Source organism: Trypanosoma cruzi, genomic scaffold (genome assembly GCF_000209065.1).
Source record: "Trypanosoma cruzi strain CL Brener 1047053516699 genomic scaffold, whole genome shotgun sequence".
Taxonomy (NCBI): Eukaryota; Euglenozoa; class Kinetoplastea; order Trypanosomatida; family Trypanosomatidae; genus Trypanosoma; species Trypanosoma cruzi.
Genome location: NW_001849572.1, coordinates 366009 through 378943, shown reverse-complemented (window position 1 = coordinate 378943; position 12935 = coordinate 366009). Strand labels below are relative to the sequence as shown.

Genomic DNA, 12935 nt, shown 5'->3' with positions numbered 1-12935 from the left:
CGTGTTTCTGCAGTTACCGTATCTGCTGTCACTTTGTGTCTCTGTTTCCCGTTGAGTGTTACTCTGCTGATTGTGCTTCTGACATGCCCTCATTTATTCTGCTTTCTTTCCTGCTAGAGGCACCGATGTTTCGCGACGACGATTGTTTGTGGTCCCCATTGCGAGGGCACGAGGGTGACTGGGCGCCGGCCTGCTGAGTGCACTCGGAGGGGAGCGGATGGTGTGCGCCGTGCTCCATTTGTGAGTGTGGGACGCCACCCGCCGCCCCGTCTTTTGCCCAGCCGTCGAACTCCTCTTGTGGCTGTGTTCTGGCATGCTTTTCACTTTTTTATTTTGTTGCTGCGGGTGCGGGTGGTAAGGCACAGGCAAAAATGCATTGTTAGGGCGCTGCGGCGGCACCGCTCACCTCGGCGATGCCGGTGCTGTGTGCGGCTGCTGCCTCCCTCCGCGGCGGTGGGGAGATGGGGGCCACGGAGGGACTGCACGGCGGTTATCCCTCCCACTCCCTGTGTGTGTGTGCGGCGGATGAGGTATCCATCTATTCCTCACCAGGACGGAGGAAAGGAAAGGGTCACACAACAATAGAAGGGAGGAATGAAAGTAACGTGGAGTGGGAAATGATGGACCGAATATGTGTACACAGGCTGGAAGGGTAGTAAACGTGGTCGAGAGGGATAGTAAGGAAATACAAACAAGTAATGCATAGGAGGAGGATAGGAAGGAGGAAAGAGGGATACATGTACATACCGCATATATAATATATACATTGCATATATTTATGTGTGCATTTATACACATGTGTGTCTTGACTCTCCCGTCTTCATTATTAGTTCCACACGGCATTAGAGAAGAAGTGTTGGGGAGGGTTTGACGGAGTCTCTTCTTCTTCTTCCTTTTTATTCTTCTCAGGGTGTGAGGATGAGGCGGCGACGTGCCCATCTTGGCTTTGTTGGCGTATTGCGTTCTATCTGCTCTTCTCGTGTTGGCGCTTCTTACTTTTCCTTTCATTGTGTGGGCATTACAAATGGATCCTGAGCCTGCTCTGCCGTCGCAGCCGAGGGTGAGCAAAGTGATCGCCCTTATTGCCGCTCAAGGCAACATTCATGAGGACTCCCCAACAATAGTGGTGGTGTCATTTCCAATGACGTGGCGAAGAGATCGTTTGTTGCATGTTTTGAATGCCACTCTGTATGATTGGCCGAGGGGTGAGAGTATTGTCCATGAAGTGCTGCTCGTGTGGAATGGCATGAAGGAAAAAATGCCAGACGAATTGCTTGCGTTGAAGTCGAGGTACGACACAAGGCATCGACCAGCATGCAGTGGCACTGGACATGCCCCGTACCTGCGAATTGTGCCGCAACCATCCAATTCCGTGGCGAATCGCTGGCTTGTCGCCTCTCTTCTCCGCACCGAAGCTGTGTTCAACATCGACGATGACATGAAAGTGTTGTATGATGCGGCACGGTGCAAGTTTTCAATTTGGTTGCGATCCCCCTATTTGCTTGTGGCGATGGACGTGCGGGCCGTTGTGGACTGCGGCAAAACAATGGAGCGGTGTCAATGCAATCGTTCCTTTGATTACTTGGCACGAGAGCGGCTGCGAGGGATAGGCCTATCGTACAACGTGGCCCTGCCACGTGTTCTTCTCTCCTCACGTGTATACTACGTTGTCTTTGAGGAGTTGTTTTACCGGGCTGTTAATGTGCCCACGTACCCCAGCCTGACGAGTTTCACGTCCACTCGACAGGATTCCATTCGTCTTCTAGTGGAGGCGTTGCTCTGCGATGACATTTCCTTCAACTACGCGGCGGCAAACGCCTCCGTTATTTTTCTTGTGGCCGCATTGAACGTATTTCATGCGTCAACGTTGGATAAAGGCCACCCCAATTCTAGTAGAGGCTGCTGTGAAGTCATTTCCGGAGTCTAGTGCTGCTGGGGCCCTCACGTTGGAGTCCGGTGTGAAGTTGAGGCGGCGCGAGGGCGCGACACGGCTTTTAATGCTCTTCTCACCGAACGGGGGCCGCACCCCCTGCCGTCGTGCGCACCAAATTTCACAGGCAACGTGCACCGTTGCCGGACGAAGTAAAAAAGGAAAAAATGGGGTGTTTCCTTGTCATACCTATTTGTTCACTTTTGTTCCCTGCTTTTTTTTCCCCGACTGCTGTTGCTTCGCGTAGCAGCCACCAATAAAGAGAGAAATTAAACTAATTCCCCCTTGACCCTGTCTCCGTGTGGCTCAATGGAGGAGCCTTTTTGGCTGCGGATGGGAGGGATGCAAGTTATGGTTTTTCTGCGGATGTGTGTGTGTGTGTGTGTGTGTGTGCTCTGGATGCCCAAACCCAATTCCCCCGCAAATGCGGCAGCAGAAGGATGTGATGGCGTGGAGGCACCAATGCCACTTGAATCAAACCGTGCCTGTGGCACACACGCAAACAGGAAAGCGAAAGGAAGAAATACTCGTCTGGGCTGCTGGCCGGATCTTCAAATTTTCTAAAGGAATAAAATACGACGGGAAGGAGGAATGAGCCAATGGAGAGGCAGTGGGTTCGCCAAATCCTCGCTGTTTGCTCCGCATATTTATATATTTATGCATTATGGTGGCCCCACTCTCGCGACATGTTGAACGCTGCATTCGGATTGGATGCATACATACATAAATATATTTCTTATTTACGAATTGGCAGACTTTGGGGTCCTCCAGCCATCAGACACCGTCGCAAGGGTGGGGACTTAAAAAAGAAGGTTACTGGGATGGAAAAAATAAAATAAAAAGAATTAAAACATTCGTCTTGACGTTATCGGTTCCTTCGGTTGCATCAATCAACGTCTTCCAAAAGTATTCATGCGATAGGAAAAGAACCCCACAGAAATATATCTTTATGTTTTTATTAGGAGCTTGCGAGGAGGATGCTCACGGGAGAGACTGGCCGCCTAAATAAATATGCCCTGAGAAAACGGAGATATTTCTGTACGATCCTTTTCCTATCGCATGAATACTTTTGGAAGACGGTGATTGAAGGGAGCAGGGAGACGATAGCGGCAAGAAGGATTTTTTACTAACTTTTTATTTCTTATTTTCCCACTCGTTCCCTTTTTGGTTCACACCCTTGCGGCGGGTTCTTGTGGCTGGAGGAGCCCAAAGTCTGCCACTTCTTAAGTTATGAATACACACACCTACATATATATATGTCCAATCCGAATAGAGTGATTGGGTCACGATGGTGACTAACAAAGTATGCATACATTAATGTACACTTACTTGTTGCTAGACCTTGAGGATACGGTGAATCCCCATTTTTATTCCATTCGTTCATTTCTTATTCCTATCTTGTTTGGTTTCTGTTATTTATAAACTTAGGATCCGGCCAGCGGCCCCTGTAGATATTCTTTTTATGCTTTGGAGGCACTTGATGACACCTGTCGTGGAGAGCGTTTTCATTCCATACGAGGGTGGCACACGGGAGAAAAGGAAGAAGGAGAGCGGAGCCTCGCCAAAAGAGCGGCCGCTGGGACGTTGGCAAGAATTGCTACTGTTTGCACAGCGATTTGTATACTTTTGGCAGGATGTTCCTTGAGGCGTTCATTGGCCCGAGTGTGAGGTGCATACACGGGCAGCCACCGCATCAACCGTGTCGTTGGTTCCCCGCTGCACGAATGAGACGATGCACTTCAGACGTGGCAGGTGACGTCCACTGCGAGCACTCCTCTTGCCTCTCCTGTTTCACAACCTGGCATTCTCTGCATGTGGACACCGTTCCCATTGGCTGCCATCTGTGGCACGAGAGCCGTCTGTATTCTTCTCCACCGCATTGAAGAGTCGTGAGGAGGGCTTGAGGCTGCGTTGAGGAGCCGTGTGGCCTCTGCGAGCATTTCCTCTGTTGGTCAGAGGTGTTGGCTTTTGGATTACCGAAACGCACCTTGAGTGCTTGCGTTAGAGGCTCGCATGACTGAGAGGCAAACCTGTTTGTGGAGGTGAAGGAGGGCCACACCATTGGGAGGAGGAAGAGTGAATGGGTGAGTGGGTGGTGTCTGTGGCCCATATTGTGGCGCCTGACAGGTGCTTCACGTTGTTTGTTGTTATTGTCATTTGCATTCACAAAGAATGGCTTTGGACGTAGTACCCACGAGCTCTTTTGTCGTTGGCTGGGGTTTCTCTAGTGCTGCTTCTCCCAACTCCCTCTTTGTCTGTGCGTTGCGTGTTTGTGAGCATGACTCTTCTTCTGTGCTGTGCATTTGCCTCATGAGTCGCGGATGGTCTGTGTGGAATACATGATGATTTGCGGCATTTTTTTGGACTGTGCTTTGATCTCCACCGCGGAATGACAGTTTGACTGGAGGCGTTGCTTTTTTATTTACTCTGATCACGTGCGATGTGTATTGGAGACTTCTCAGGGAAGAACAAGTCGACATTGTTGTGAAACGCATGTCTGGTGCCACACTCTTCATTGACGCGGAATGAGTTGAGGGTTTCTGCATATAAGCTCCTGTGCATTCTTGCCGTGGTGCTCCTCATGCATAGCCCGGGGAGACGACTGCCTGAGAATTGTCAATGGGCTTCTCGTTGAGTCGAGGAACGCATAGTGTGTTGTCTGCTCATTGAGAGTCCGGGCCCCACGGAGGATGTATGGGGCGGGCAGAACCTTGTGCATGGCGGCAGGAGGAGACAAAGGGCTGATTGTTTGATTGTTGCTGACGAGTCCTGCCTCACTGCTTGGAGGGAGCTGTCGTTTGCTGGGGCAACCTGTTTTGTGTGTCCAGACGCTGCTTGCGCCGAGTAGCGGGGTGCCATTTTGGTGTGCGTGCGGCTCCATCACGCGGGGCAGCAGCGTGATGTTTACGAACTGCGTGCCTGTGGGTTGATTTATGTGGCGGGAGGCGTGTCTGAGGAGAATCCGCGAAGGGAGGAGTGAAATGCGTTTGGCGGTGCTGCTGTGCGATGTGCGGGGGAAGAAGAAAAACAAGTGATTTCTGACATGTCGGTGAGTGTGCCACGGCCACCAATGTGTATTCAGTGAGAGGGGCAGGAGTGAGGGAGACGGAGACTGTGCGCATCCGCTGCGGCGTGTGGTGCCACAGGATGCGATTGCCATTGTGAAGGGTGCGACGGTCGTCATGCGTGCAGCAGAGCGTCATCTGCATCTTTTCGCCTCCAGAGCTTGCAGGTTCTGCGAGGAGGTGCAGGCGACCTCTCACTATTGGGCTGCTGAGGCTGTTTTTCCTTTTTGCTCAGCGGGAGAAGCAACTCTTCTTGCAGTCGGTGTTGCTGGTCTGCATCGATGCTCCCCATGGGGTGTCACGCCGCCGTGCCGTTGCAGTGCAACTCTGGTATTCCTCACTGCACTCGTGGCTCCCTGTCGCTTGGCTTATTTGCAGGACCGTGGCCTGCGGTCCCCATTGGGAGGCTGCTCATTTTTTTTTCTTAATTTTTTTATGCTGTTGAGAGGTGCTGGTGAGTAATGGCTGTGGGGATGGTGATTTTGTGGTTCGCTGTGAGTGGTGGCGGTGTGCACTGCTGTTGTGCTGTCTTTCTGCCGCTGCTGTCTGTTGCTCCCCTCCAAGAAGGAAGTTAATACCAAACGCGAATCGCTACTGTGAAATTCGAAGGCTCTGAAAGGACCAACAGCACACACACCGCCCACACACACATATTTATATGCTCTCACGTGTTGCTGCTGTCAAGGCACCCCGCACACACAACCGTCGCCGCGTGACCGGATCCAGCGGCAGGAGGAGGGAAGGGAGAGAGAGTGAGCGGCAGAGGCCCAACATGTCCCGGCGTGTGTTTACTTCCGCGGTGCTGCTCCTCTTTGTGATGATGTGCTGCAACACTGGTGGGGCTGCATCCACTGAGAAGACGCTGACAGATTCGGAAATTCCAAAGAGGAAATTGTTTGTTTGGAGAGACACGACAGATGAGGGAACGGTGAATTTGCTCTTTTTTCCCAGTCTTGTTCAGGTGAATGGTGATGTGTTTGCCGTTGCCGAGGCGCTGTTCACGAAGGAGGTAGGAGGCGTTTTTGCTGGCATTGCCTCGGAGCTCCTGGAGTGGACTGATAAACAAACAAGCAAGGAGTTGGATAAAAATAAAATGAAGACACAAGTACTGGGGGAATGTCCTTCTGGAAAAGAGGGATGCCCCGACCAGGCAGTGGATCGGTCTGGCTTCGAAAGCGGAGCGCCAGTACATGTGGATAAACCAACAACAGTTGTGCATGGAAGTGATGTTTACATGCTTGCTGGAATGTACGACCGTGCAGTTGCCATTGCTGCTGAGGACGATATAACGGATGAATGGGGACTTTTGCTGGCGAGAGGGAACGTCAGTGTTGATGAGGATGGCCGTAACAAAAGAATTTATTGGACTGATGTTGACGCTCTCCCGATCACTTCTAATACCGAACAATATGGATATGTGACAGCACCGCTTGGGAGCGGTGGATCGGGTGTTAAGATGGAGGACGGTACACTTTTGTTCCCTATGGAAGCCGAGGAGTATAGGACGGGGAAGGCGGATGAAGAAAATACAGCTGGGATGGGATACACTGTCTCACTGTTCATATACTTCCCGGATAATAAGAGTTGGAAGCTGTCGAAGGGGATGTCTGCCGATGGCTGCGGTGATCCCTCCGTCGTGGAGCGGGAGAAGGGAAAACTCATGATGATGACTGCGTGTGATGGTGGCCGCCGCAGGGTGTACGAGTCCGGTGACAAGGGGGACTCGTGGACGGAGGCACTCGGGACACTCTCGCGCGTGTGGGGCAACGACGAGGGATCTGAGAAGGGCGTTAAAAGCGGGTTCATCACAGCGACGATTGATGATAATAAAAAAGTGATTCTCGTTACTCTGCCGGTGTATTCGAGTAAGGAAGAAAAAAACGAAAAGGGTGAACTCCATCTTTGGCTGACGGACAACACGCACATTGTTGATATTGGGCCGGTATCTGAGGAAGATGATGACGTCACCACCAGCTCCCTGTTGTACAAAGGTGGAGATAATAATAATCAGGAGGAGTTGATTGCACTGTACGAGAAGAAGAAGAAAGTTAATCACAAACTATCAAATGATATGGTTACTGTGCGTCTGACTGCGCAGCTGCAGCGGGTGAAGGAGGTGCTGGCGACATGGAAGGAAGTGGACAAACGTGTCTCCAAGCTGTGTGCCACTTTACTTGCTCAGGAGGTTACCTCACCTGACACTGCCTGCACTACTGTTAAGATCACGGATGGGCTGGTTGGCTTTTTGTCCGACAACTTCTCTGATAACACATGGATGGACGAGTACCTTGGAGTGAACGCCACAGTAAATGAGAATGTTAGGGCGGAGAAGGCGGATAACGGCGTGACTTTCAAAGTTCTTGGCGCAGGAGCGGAGTGGCCCGTTGGCAGGCAGGGGGAGAATCAGCTGTACCACTTTGCGAACTACAACTTCACTCTTGTGGCGACGGTGTCCATCGACGGTGAGCCGACGGAGGGTAATATTCCATTGTTGGGTGCGAGTCTGGACGGTGAAGGAGAAAAAAAACTTATGGAGTTGTCATACGACAGTGAAAAGAAGTGGATATTACTGTGCGGTGGCGGACAGAACAGGGAACACGGCAGCACTTGGGAGAAAGAGAAAACTCAACACGTGGTAATTTTGTTAAGGAACGGCAACCAGGGCTCCGCGTACGTCGATGGTGAGCGTGTGGGTGAGGATGCGCAATGTCAATTGGAAAATATGAATTCGAAAGAGATCTCACACTTCTACATTGGAGGGGATGGAGACAGTGCAGGGAGCAAAGAAGACGTGTCTGTGACCGTGAAAAACGTCCTGCTGTACAACCGCCCGTTGAGCTCTGAAGAGATTGGCGCTTTTAACCCGAATAAAGATCCAATTCAACTATTGGAAGAGAAGCCGACGACGCCTTCAACAGTTTCTTCTGATTTCGTTGTACCTCTCACTCCTCTGGTGACCCCGAATGATGAGCAAACCGAAACTCCTTCTACTCCTACCGGAACACAGCTGACGGAACAGGGACAGCCGATGGGGAGCAGTAAAGGTGCGGGCAGTGGCGGTGCATCCGCATCAGCGGTGTCCACTGTCAGTACTTCCTCAGCAGAAGAGGACTCCGTAGTGCAGGTGACGTCAGGAACATCTCCCGATGGAACTCAAACGATGGATGCTGCTTCCTCGCCTGATGGTAACACAGCGGTGGAGACAGAAGCTCGAAATACGGTGCAAGGGGATGGATCACCGCAAATTCCTGTGGGTATCTCTGACACAGCAGATGCAAATACTCCCACCACTGAGGGCGAGGGGCAAGATGGACCCACAGTGAATCCTGAGGCGGGCGCGAGCTCTGGTGAGAATGGGGAGCCAACGGAAGAAACAAACGGCCAGGAGGAAGAGGTCCATCCACAGGAAAGGGAATTAAATGCTGCAGCACTCAGCAGCAGCCTCGGAAATGTGTCGCAGGGGAATAACACCGATTCCGGCACTGTGCGTGGGAGCGGACTGCTGCCATCGCTGCTGCTTCTCCTGTTGGGACTGTGGGGGTTTGCGGCTCTGTGAGGAGTGACTGGCTGCCGCGTGGGACACTTGCGACCTCCGCTGCACCGACACATACACGTGGCAATGAATTTCTCTTCCCAAATAACTTTTATTTGCTTTTTTTGCTTTATGTGCGTTAAGTTTTTTTTGCGTTTTTAATTATTTTTTTAATGTTTTAATTTTAGTTTTGCTTTTTTACTAAATTCTTTTGTTTTTTTCTGTTTTTGTTTTTTCATCCCTCATCCCTCTTTTCCTTTTTGCTTTTGGGGGCAATCACTATGGACGTTTTTTTTCTTTTCTGCTCTTCCTTCTTTAATTGTTTCTTCTGCACTCTTCCTGTGAGGGGTGCCGTGTGTTTCCCGCCCAACTGCTCCACTCGCACACCCACCGACACGCTCATGACGACGGCCCTGTGCGCCTCGCCTGCTGCACGCATGAGGAGGGGCCGCGACGAACGGCGCGCTGAGGGAGCCGTGACGTGTGGGCGTGCGACGAGGGCCTGTGGGGCGGAGCACACATTTCTTTCCCTCTTGTTTTGTTTTCTTTGCGGCCAGGGCGGGCAGACACCCGCAGCGCCACGCACACACAGCCACACCCTGCCGCCGTGTTTTTCTTTTTGCTTTTCGTGTTCATTTCACGCGCTGGCAGTCCCGTCAGCATTTCTCTCCCTCCTGATGATTTTTTTCTTTTGCTGCGCTCACTCTCCCGATGGAGTGACGCGACTCCCGTCGTGTCTGCGTGCTTCTCTCAGTCCCCACACACACGAGTGACTGTGCTCTGCGGGCCGCACTCGCACGCCGATGAGAGGGCTGAGGGGAGCACCAACACGCAGATGACCCCATGAAATATAAACGATGTGCGGACACATGGAGGGTCAGACGGTTGAAACACACGCAACCATCTTTTCAATTTTCTCTTGTGGGCAAAATATATACAGACAGTTTGGTGTGGCGACACGGCAGCCAGGCGATTCTTAAATTTGTGTGGAACAGTAATGGACGATTTCTTTTTCATTTATAATTATTTTGTGTGATGGGGTTTATATAAGACGAAGGGGAACGTTTTCTTTTTGTTTTAAATAAATCTTGTGTGGGTTGCCGCTGCTTGGGCTGCAGTGCGGTCATGAGTTTGAGCGGTCCTCTTCTTGTTGTTTCCGCCATGCGTCTCTGCTGTACAGTTTTTTGTTGTGCGTCTCTCCAAATACTCTGCTCCCTCTTTTCTACTTCTTTGCTTTGTGTTTCCGCAGGCACACACAACCACACACACAAGATGCACATTGCAGTGGATTTGAATGCTCCTTTTGCAGTGCATGCTGGCAGTTGTGTGTGGCGGCTGTTGTCTTCTTCCGTGGCCATGAGGCGAAGGGAGGAGAGGGAGTGCGCAGCCCGAGTCTCTTTTCCTGCGGGTGTGGTGCACCGCGTGTGGCTGCGTTGAGTTGGGCTCCGTTTCCCATTGAGGGCGGGATGGCAGGAAATTTTTGTGCCGCGTCATGGATGGATGAGAGTTTGCTTGCGCGTGTGGCTGGTGTGAGGGTTTGCTCGCTCCGTGTGCGTTGTGTGGTGGCCGCGGGTTTTTGCCATTTCCCTGGGGCTGTAGAGATGAGCTGGGGGAGATGGTGGTGGATGTCTTCTCCTCCTGCATGGTGGGTGGCTGCTGGCGTTGTGTGCCTTCGTTGCGTGGAAGCCGTCTCGTGGTGTGTGAACTGTGCGGCTGGGCCTGCTGCCCTCTCCTCATGTTGTCTGCTCTCTCTCGCTGTATCCGCTGCACTCCGTCCCTCTCCCTCCTGTTCCATTCCTTTTCCTTCTGGCTCACGGATCGGCTCACTGACTGCAGCGACTCCACTACGGTTGATGATGACTGCGATGATGACGATGGTGACGGTGCGGCTCCGTGTAGTGTGCACCGTGCAGTTCCCTGCGCTCTCGTACTGCTGCTGCAATTCCGTGTGCGGGTGACGGCGTGAGGAGGTGATAATAATGATGACAGCAGTCATCTCAACCCTAAGTTGGGGAAATCAGATTTTACAGGAAATGCGCTTGATTCATTACAGCCAGAGGTTGGAGAAACTGTCAGGCCACAGACAGAGAGTAGGAGAAACGGTGAGGAAGTTTTAGGAAGTCAAGGACCTTCTTTGCCAAAGGAAGCAGGTACAGCCATTACTGGACACACACCGGGTGCGCCACAGCCACTAAGTTTTGCTAACGATAATCCAGAGTCACCAGGTTTGGCAGCGCAGTCTCGACACACATAAGGTGCGACCGGTAAGTCAGATGCACAAAATAAATAGGCGGAGGAATATCCACAAGGTGCTGAGAATCATACGGCACAGACATCACGTCAGAAAAAAAAAGTGCCAAATACGGAGGCGCCAATTACGACGACCACCCGCGCACCGTCACGTCTTCGCGAAATCGACGGCAGCCTCAGCAGCTCTGCGTGGGTGTGTGCCCCGCTGCTGCTCGCCGCATCCGCGCTGGCGTACACCACTCTGGGCTAAAAGGGAGCGTGGGCTGTGCGTGCCAGCACTCAGCCACGGGGACATGTGTACGTCTACTGTGGTCCGATGTATGAAGTAAGAGTAATTATGATGATCGTTTTTTGCTTTGTTTGCTTCCGCTGCCCTGCTGTGTGCTCCGTGTCGCTTCCCACATCCGTCACGTTGAACGCATCCCAGACACACTCACATGCATGCTCAGCGGAATCTTGGCTGTGGCATTTCTTTTCTTTTAACTTCTGGTTTTTAGTTCGGTGCGCAGGTTCTGGAATCGTAGTGATTTCACGTGCCTAGTAGTGTGTGCGCTGCTGCTGCTGGGGTGCTGCCAGTTGTTACTTTGCGGTGATTGTTGCGTGGTTGAGTGAATTGTCTCTTACCCTTTGCTTTTTCTCTCTATTGACGGGGTGTTATTCTGTGCTGAAGGCTGCACGCAATTGACAGGAGTGATGGCGATGATGATGACTGGCCGTGTGCTGCTGGTGTGTGCCCTCTGCGTGCTGTGGTGCGGTGCCGGCGGTGTTTATGCGAGGGATACTCCCAACAACGCACAGGGTGGCTGCATGGCGTCAGGCGGGTTGGGTGCGAAAACGTCGTATTTGGTGAGGGGTTGCAATAAAACTGTGCTCACGCGGCCATTGCGATCAGCGTTCTTCATTAATGCGATACAAGCCGAAGCGAAGGACGTAAAAGATATTTCTGAGGAAAGGGATAATTTGAACTTAGATTCAATTCCACAACCTCCGGCACTGCCACCAGCGCCAGAAACACCACCACCTCCTGATGCCAGTGATTCTGATGGTATTGGTCGCAGTGAACTTGGTGCTGGCAGTCAAACTGGTGGTGGCGGTGGTGGCGGTGGTGGCTCAAGTGGAATTTCTAACGGAGGTGAGGATTCCACTTTGAAGGTTCCTGTTCCCGATGATAAATCCTCGTCCCCTATTCCCAGTGCTGGTGGTGGTTTGAAGAACACCGGCGATAGTTCAGTCACTCAGAAGAATAATTCTTCAGGAACAGATGAACCGTCAAAAAAAACGCTTAATGTGCCCGCACTGCCCACGGTGCAGACTCCGGAGGCGTTAGAACCCGACCAAAATGAAAACACTCCTAATACACAAGGAGAAATAAGTGTTGAAGCTCGTGGTAAGGGTGCAAGTGGAGGCGACGCAGGGGAGAGTGACGTAAATAGCAAAGACTCCTCCAGCGTGTCGACCGCCAATAGCAAACCCACAGGAAAAACAACACCGTCAGTACCATCAACGGGAAAAACTCCAACAATAACAGCAACACCGAAAGACTCAGAGAATCCAACAGGGAAAAATGACAATACGGCAGCGTCAGGAACCGAAACGGACTCTGAAGCAACTAAAACGTCTTCGAAGGATGATGCGGCAGAGCAACACAGTCAAGAGAGAGACAAAGCAGATTTGGTAAAGAGTGCAAATACCGGCCATCCAGCATATACAGCAGCCTCATCCATCCCTACATATGGCAATGGTGATGCTCAGGGAAAGGCGAATGAGAATGGTGACGATCCTGAACGGCATGATCCCAAAAGAACCCACGACGAACTCGAAGCTGATAATACCAACGTCGGTCCTACAGCCAGTGAAGCAGCACAAGAAGCAGTCAACAGCACTGAAAAAAAAGATACGGCGCCAACTGGCGACAGTGACGGCAGCACCGCGGTCTCCCACACCACCTCCCCTCTTTTGCTTCTTCTTCTTGTTGTTGCGTGTGCGGCCGCTGCTGCGGTGGTGGCCGCGTGAGAGTGAGGGAGAGAGAGCCGTGCACCGCCCGCACACACACTCGTCCTTCTCTCACTCTCTGTGTGTGTGTCCCCTTGCATGGACTCTCGCCCTCACCTCACCCCACGAAGCACACACATAATGTGCCCATTGTATATATGCTTGC

At 51.8% G+C, this 12935-nt stretch overlaps 3 protein-coding genes and 1 pseudogene across 3 annotated transcripts, besides 12 other annotated features; all 4 read left to right on the top strand.

Moving 5' to 3' along the window:
* Positions 1-5180: part of a sequence feature (areas not merged during assembly with more than two copies in the genome that could not be assigned to a particular haplotype) that runs on past the window's edge.
* Positions 734-798: a microsatellite.
* On the top strand, positions 1025-1927 carry Tc00.1047053510279.240 (uncharacterized protein; the record flags this gene model as incomplete). Its single annotated transcript, XM_815992.1, has 1 exon — positions 1025-1927. The coding sequence occupies one exon, from the start codon at positions 1025-1027 to the stop codon at positions 1925-1927; it is 903 nt and encodes a 300-aa protein (XP_821085.1).
* Positions 2298-2323: a microsatellite.
* Positions 2453-2778: a mobile genetic element.
* Positions 2891-3167: a mobile genetic element.
* Positions 5181-8852: a sequence feature (heterozygous, Esmeraldo-like haplotype).
* Positions 5654-8551, top strand: Tc00.1047053510279.230 (trans-sialidase, putative; the record flags this gene model as incomplete). Its single annotated transcript, XM_815991.1, has 1 exon — positions 5654-8551. The coding sequence occupies one exon, from the start codon at positions 5654-5656 to the stop codon at positions 8549-8551; it is 2898 nt and encodes a 965-aa protein (XP_821084.1).
* Positions 8638-8795: a sequence feature (A-rich).
* Positions 8853-10585: a sequence feature (areas not merged during assembly with more than two copies in the genome that could not be assigned to a particular haplotype).
* Positions 10380-11027, top strand: Tc00.1047053510279.220 (annotated as a pseudogene).
* Positions 10586-11577: a sequence feature (haploid, Esmeraldo-like haplotype).
* Positions 11471-12790, top strand: Tc00.1047053510279.210 (mucin-associated surface protein (MASP), putative; the record flags this gene model as incomplete). The annotated part of the gene is made up of 1 exon (XM_815990.1): positions 11471-12790. One exon carries the CDS (start codon positions 11471-11473, stop codon positions 12788-12790), a length of 1320 nt encoding a protein of 439 aa, XP_821083.1.
* Positions 11578-12395: a sequence feature (areas not merged during assembly with more than two copies in the genome that could not be assigned to a particular haplotype).
* Positions 11860-11886: a microsatellite.
* Positions 12396-12935: part of a sequence feature (heterozygous, Esmeraldo-like haplotype) that runs on past the window's edge.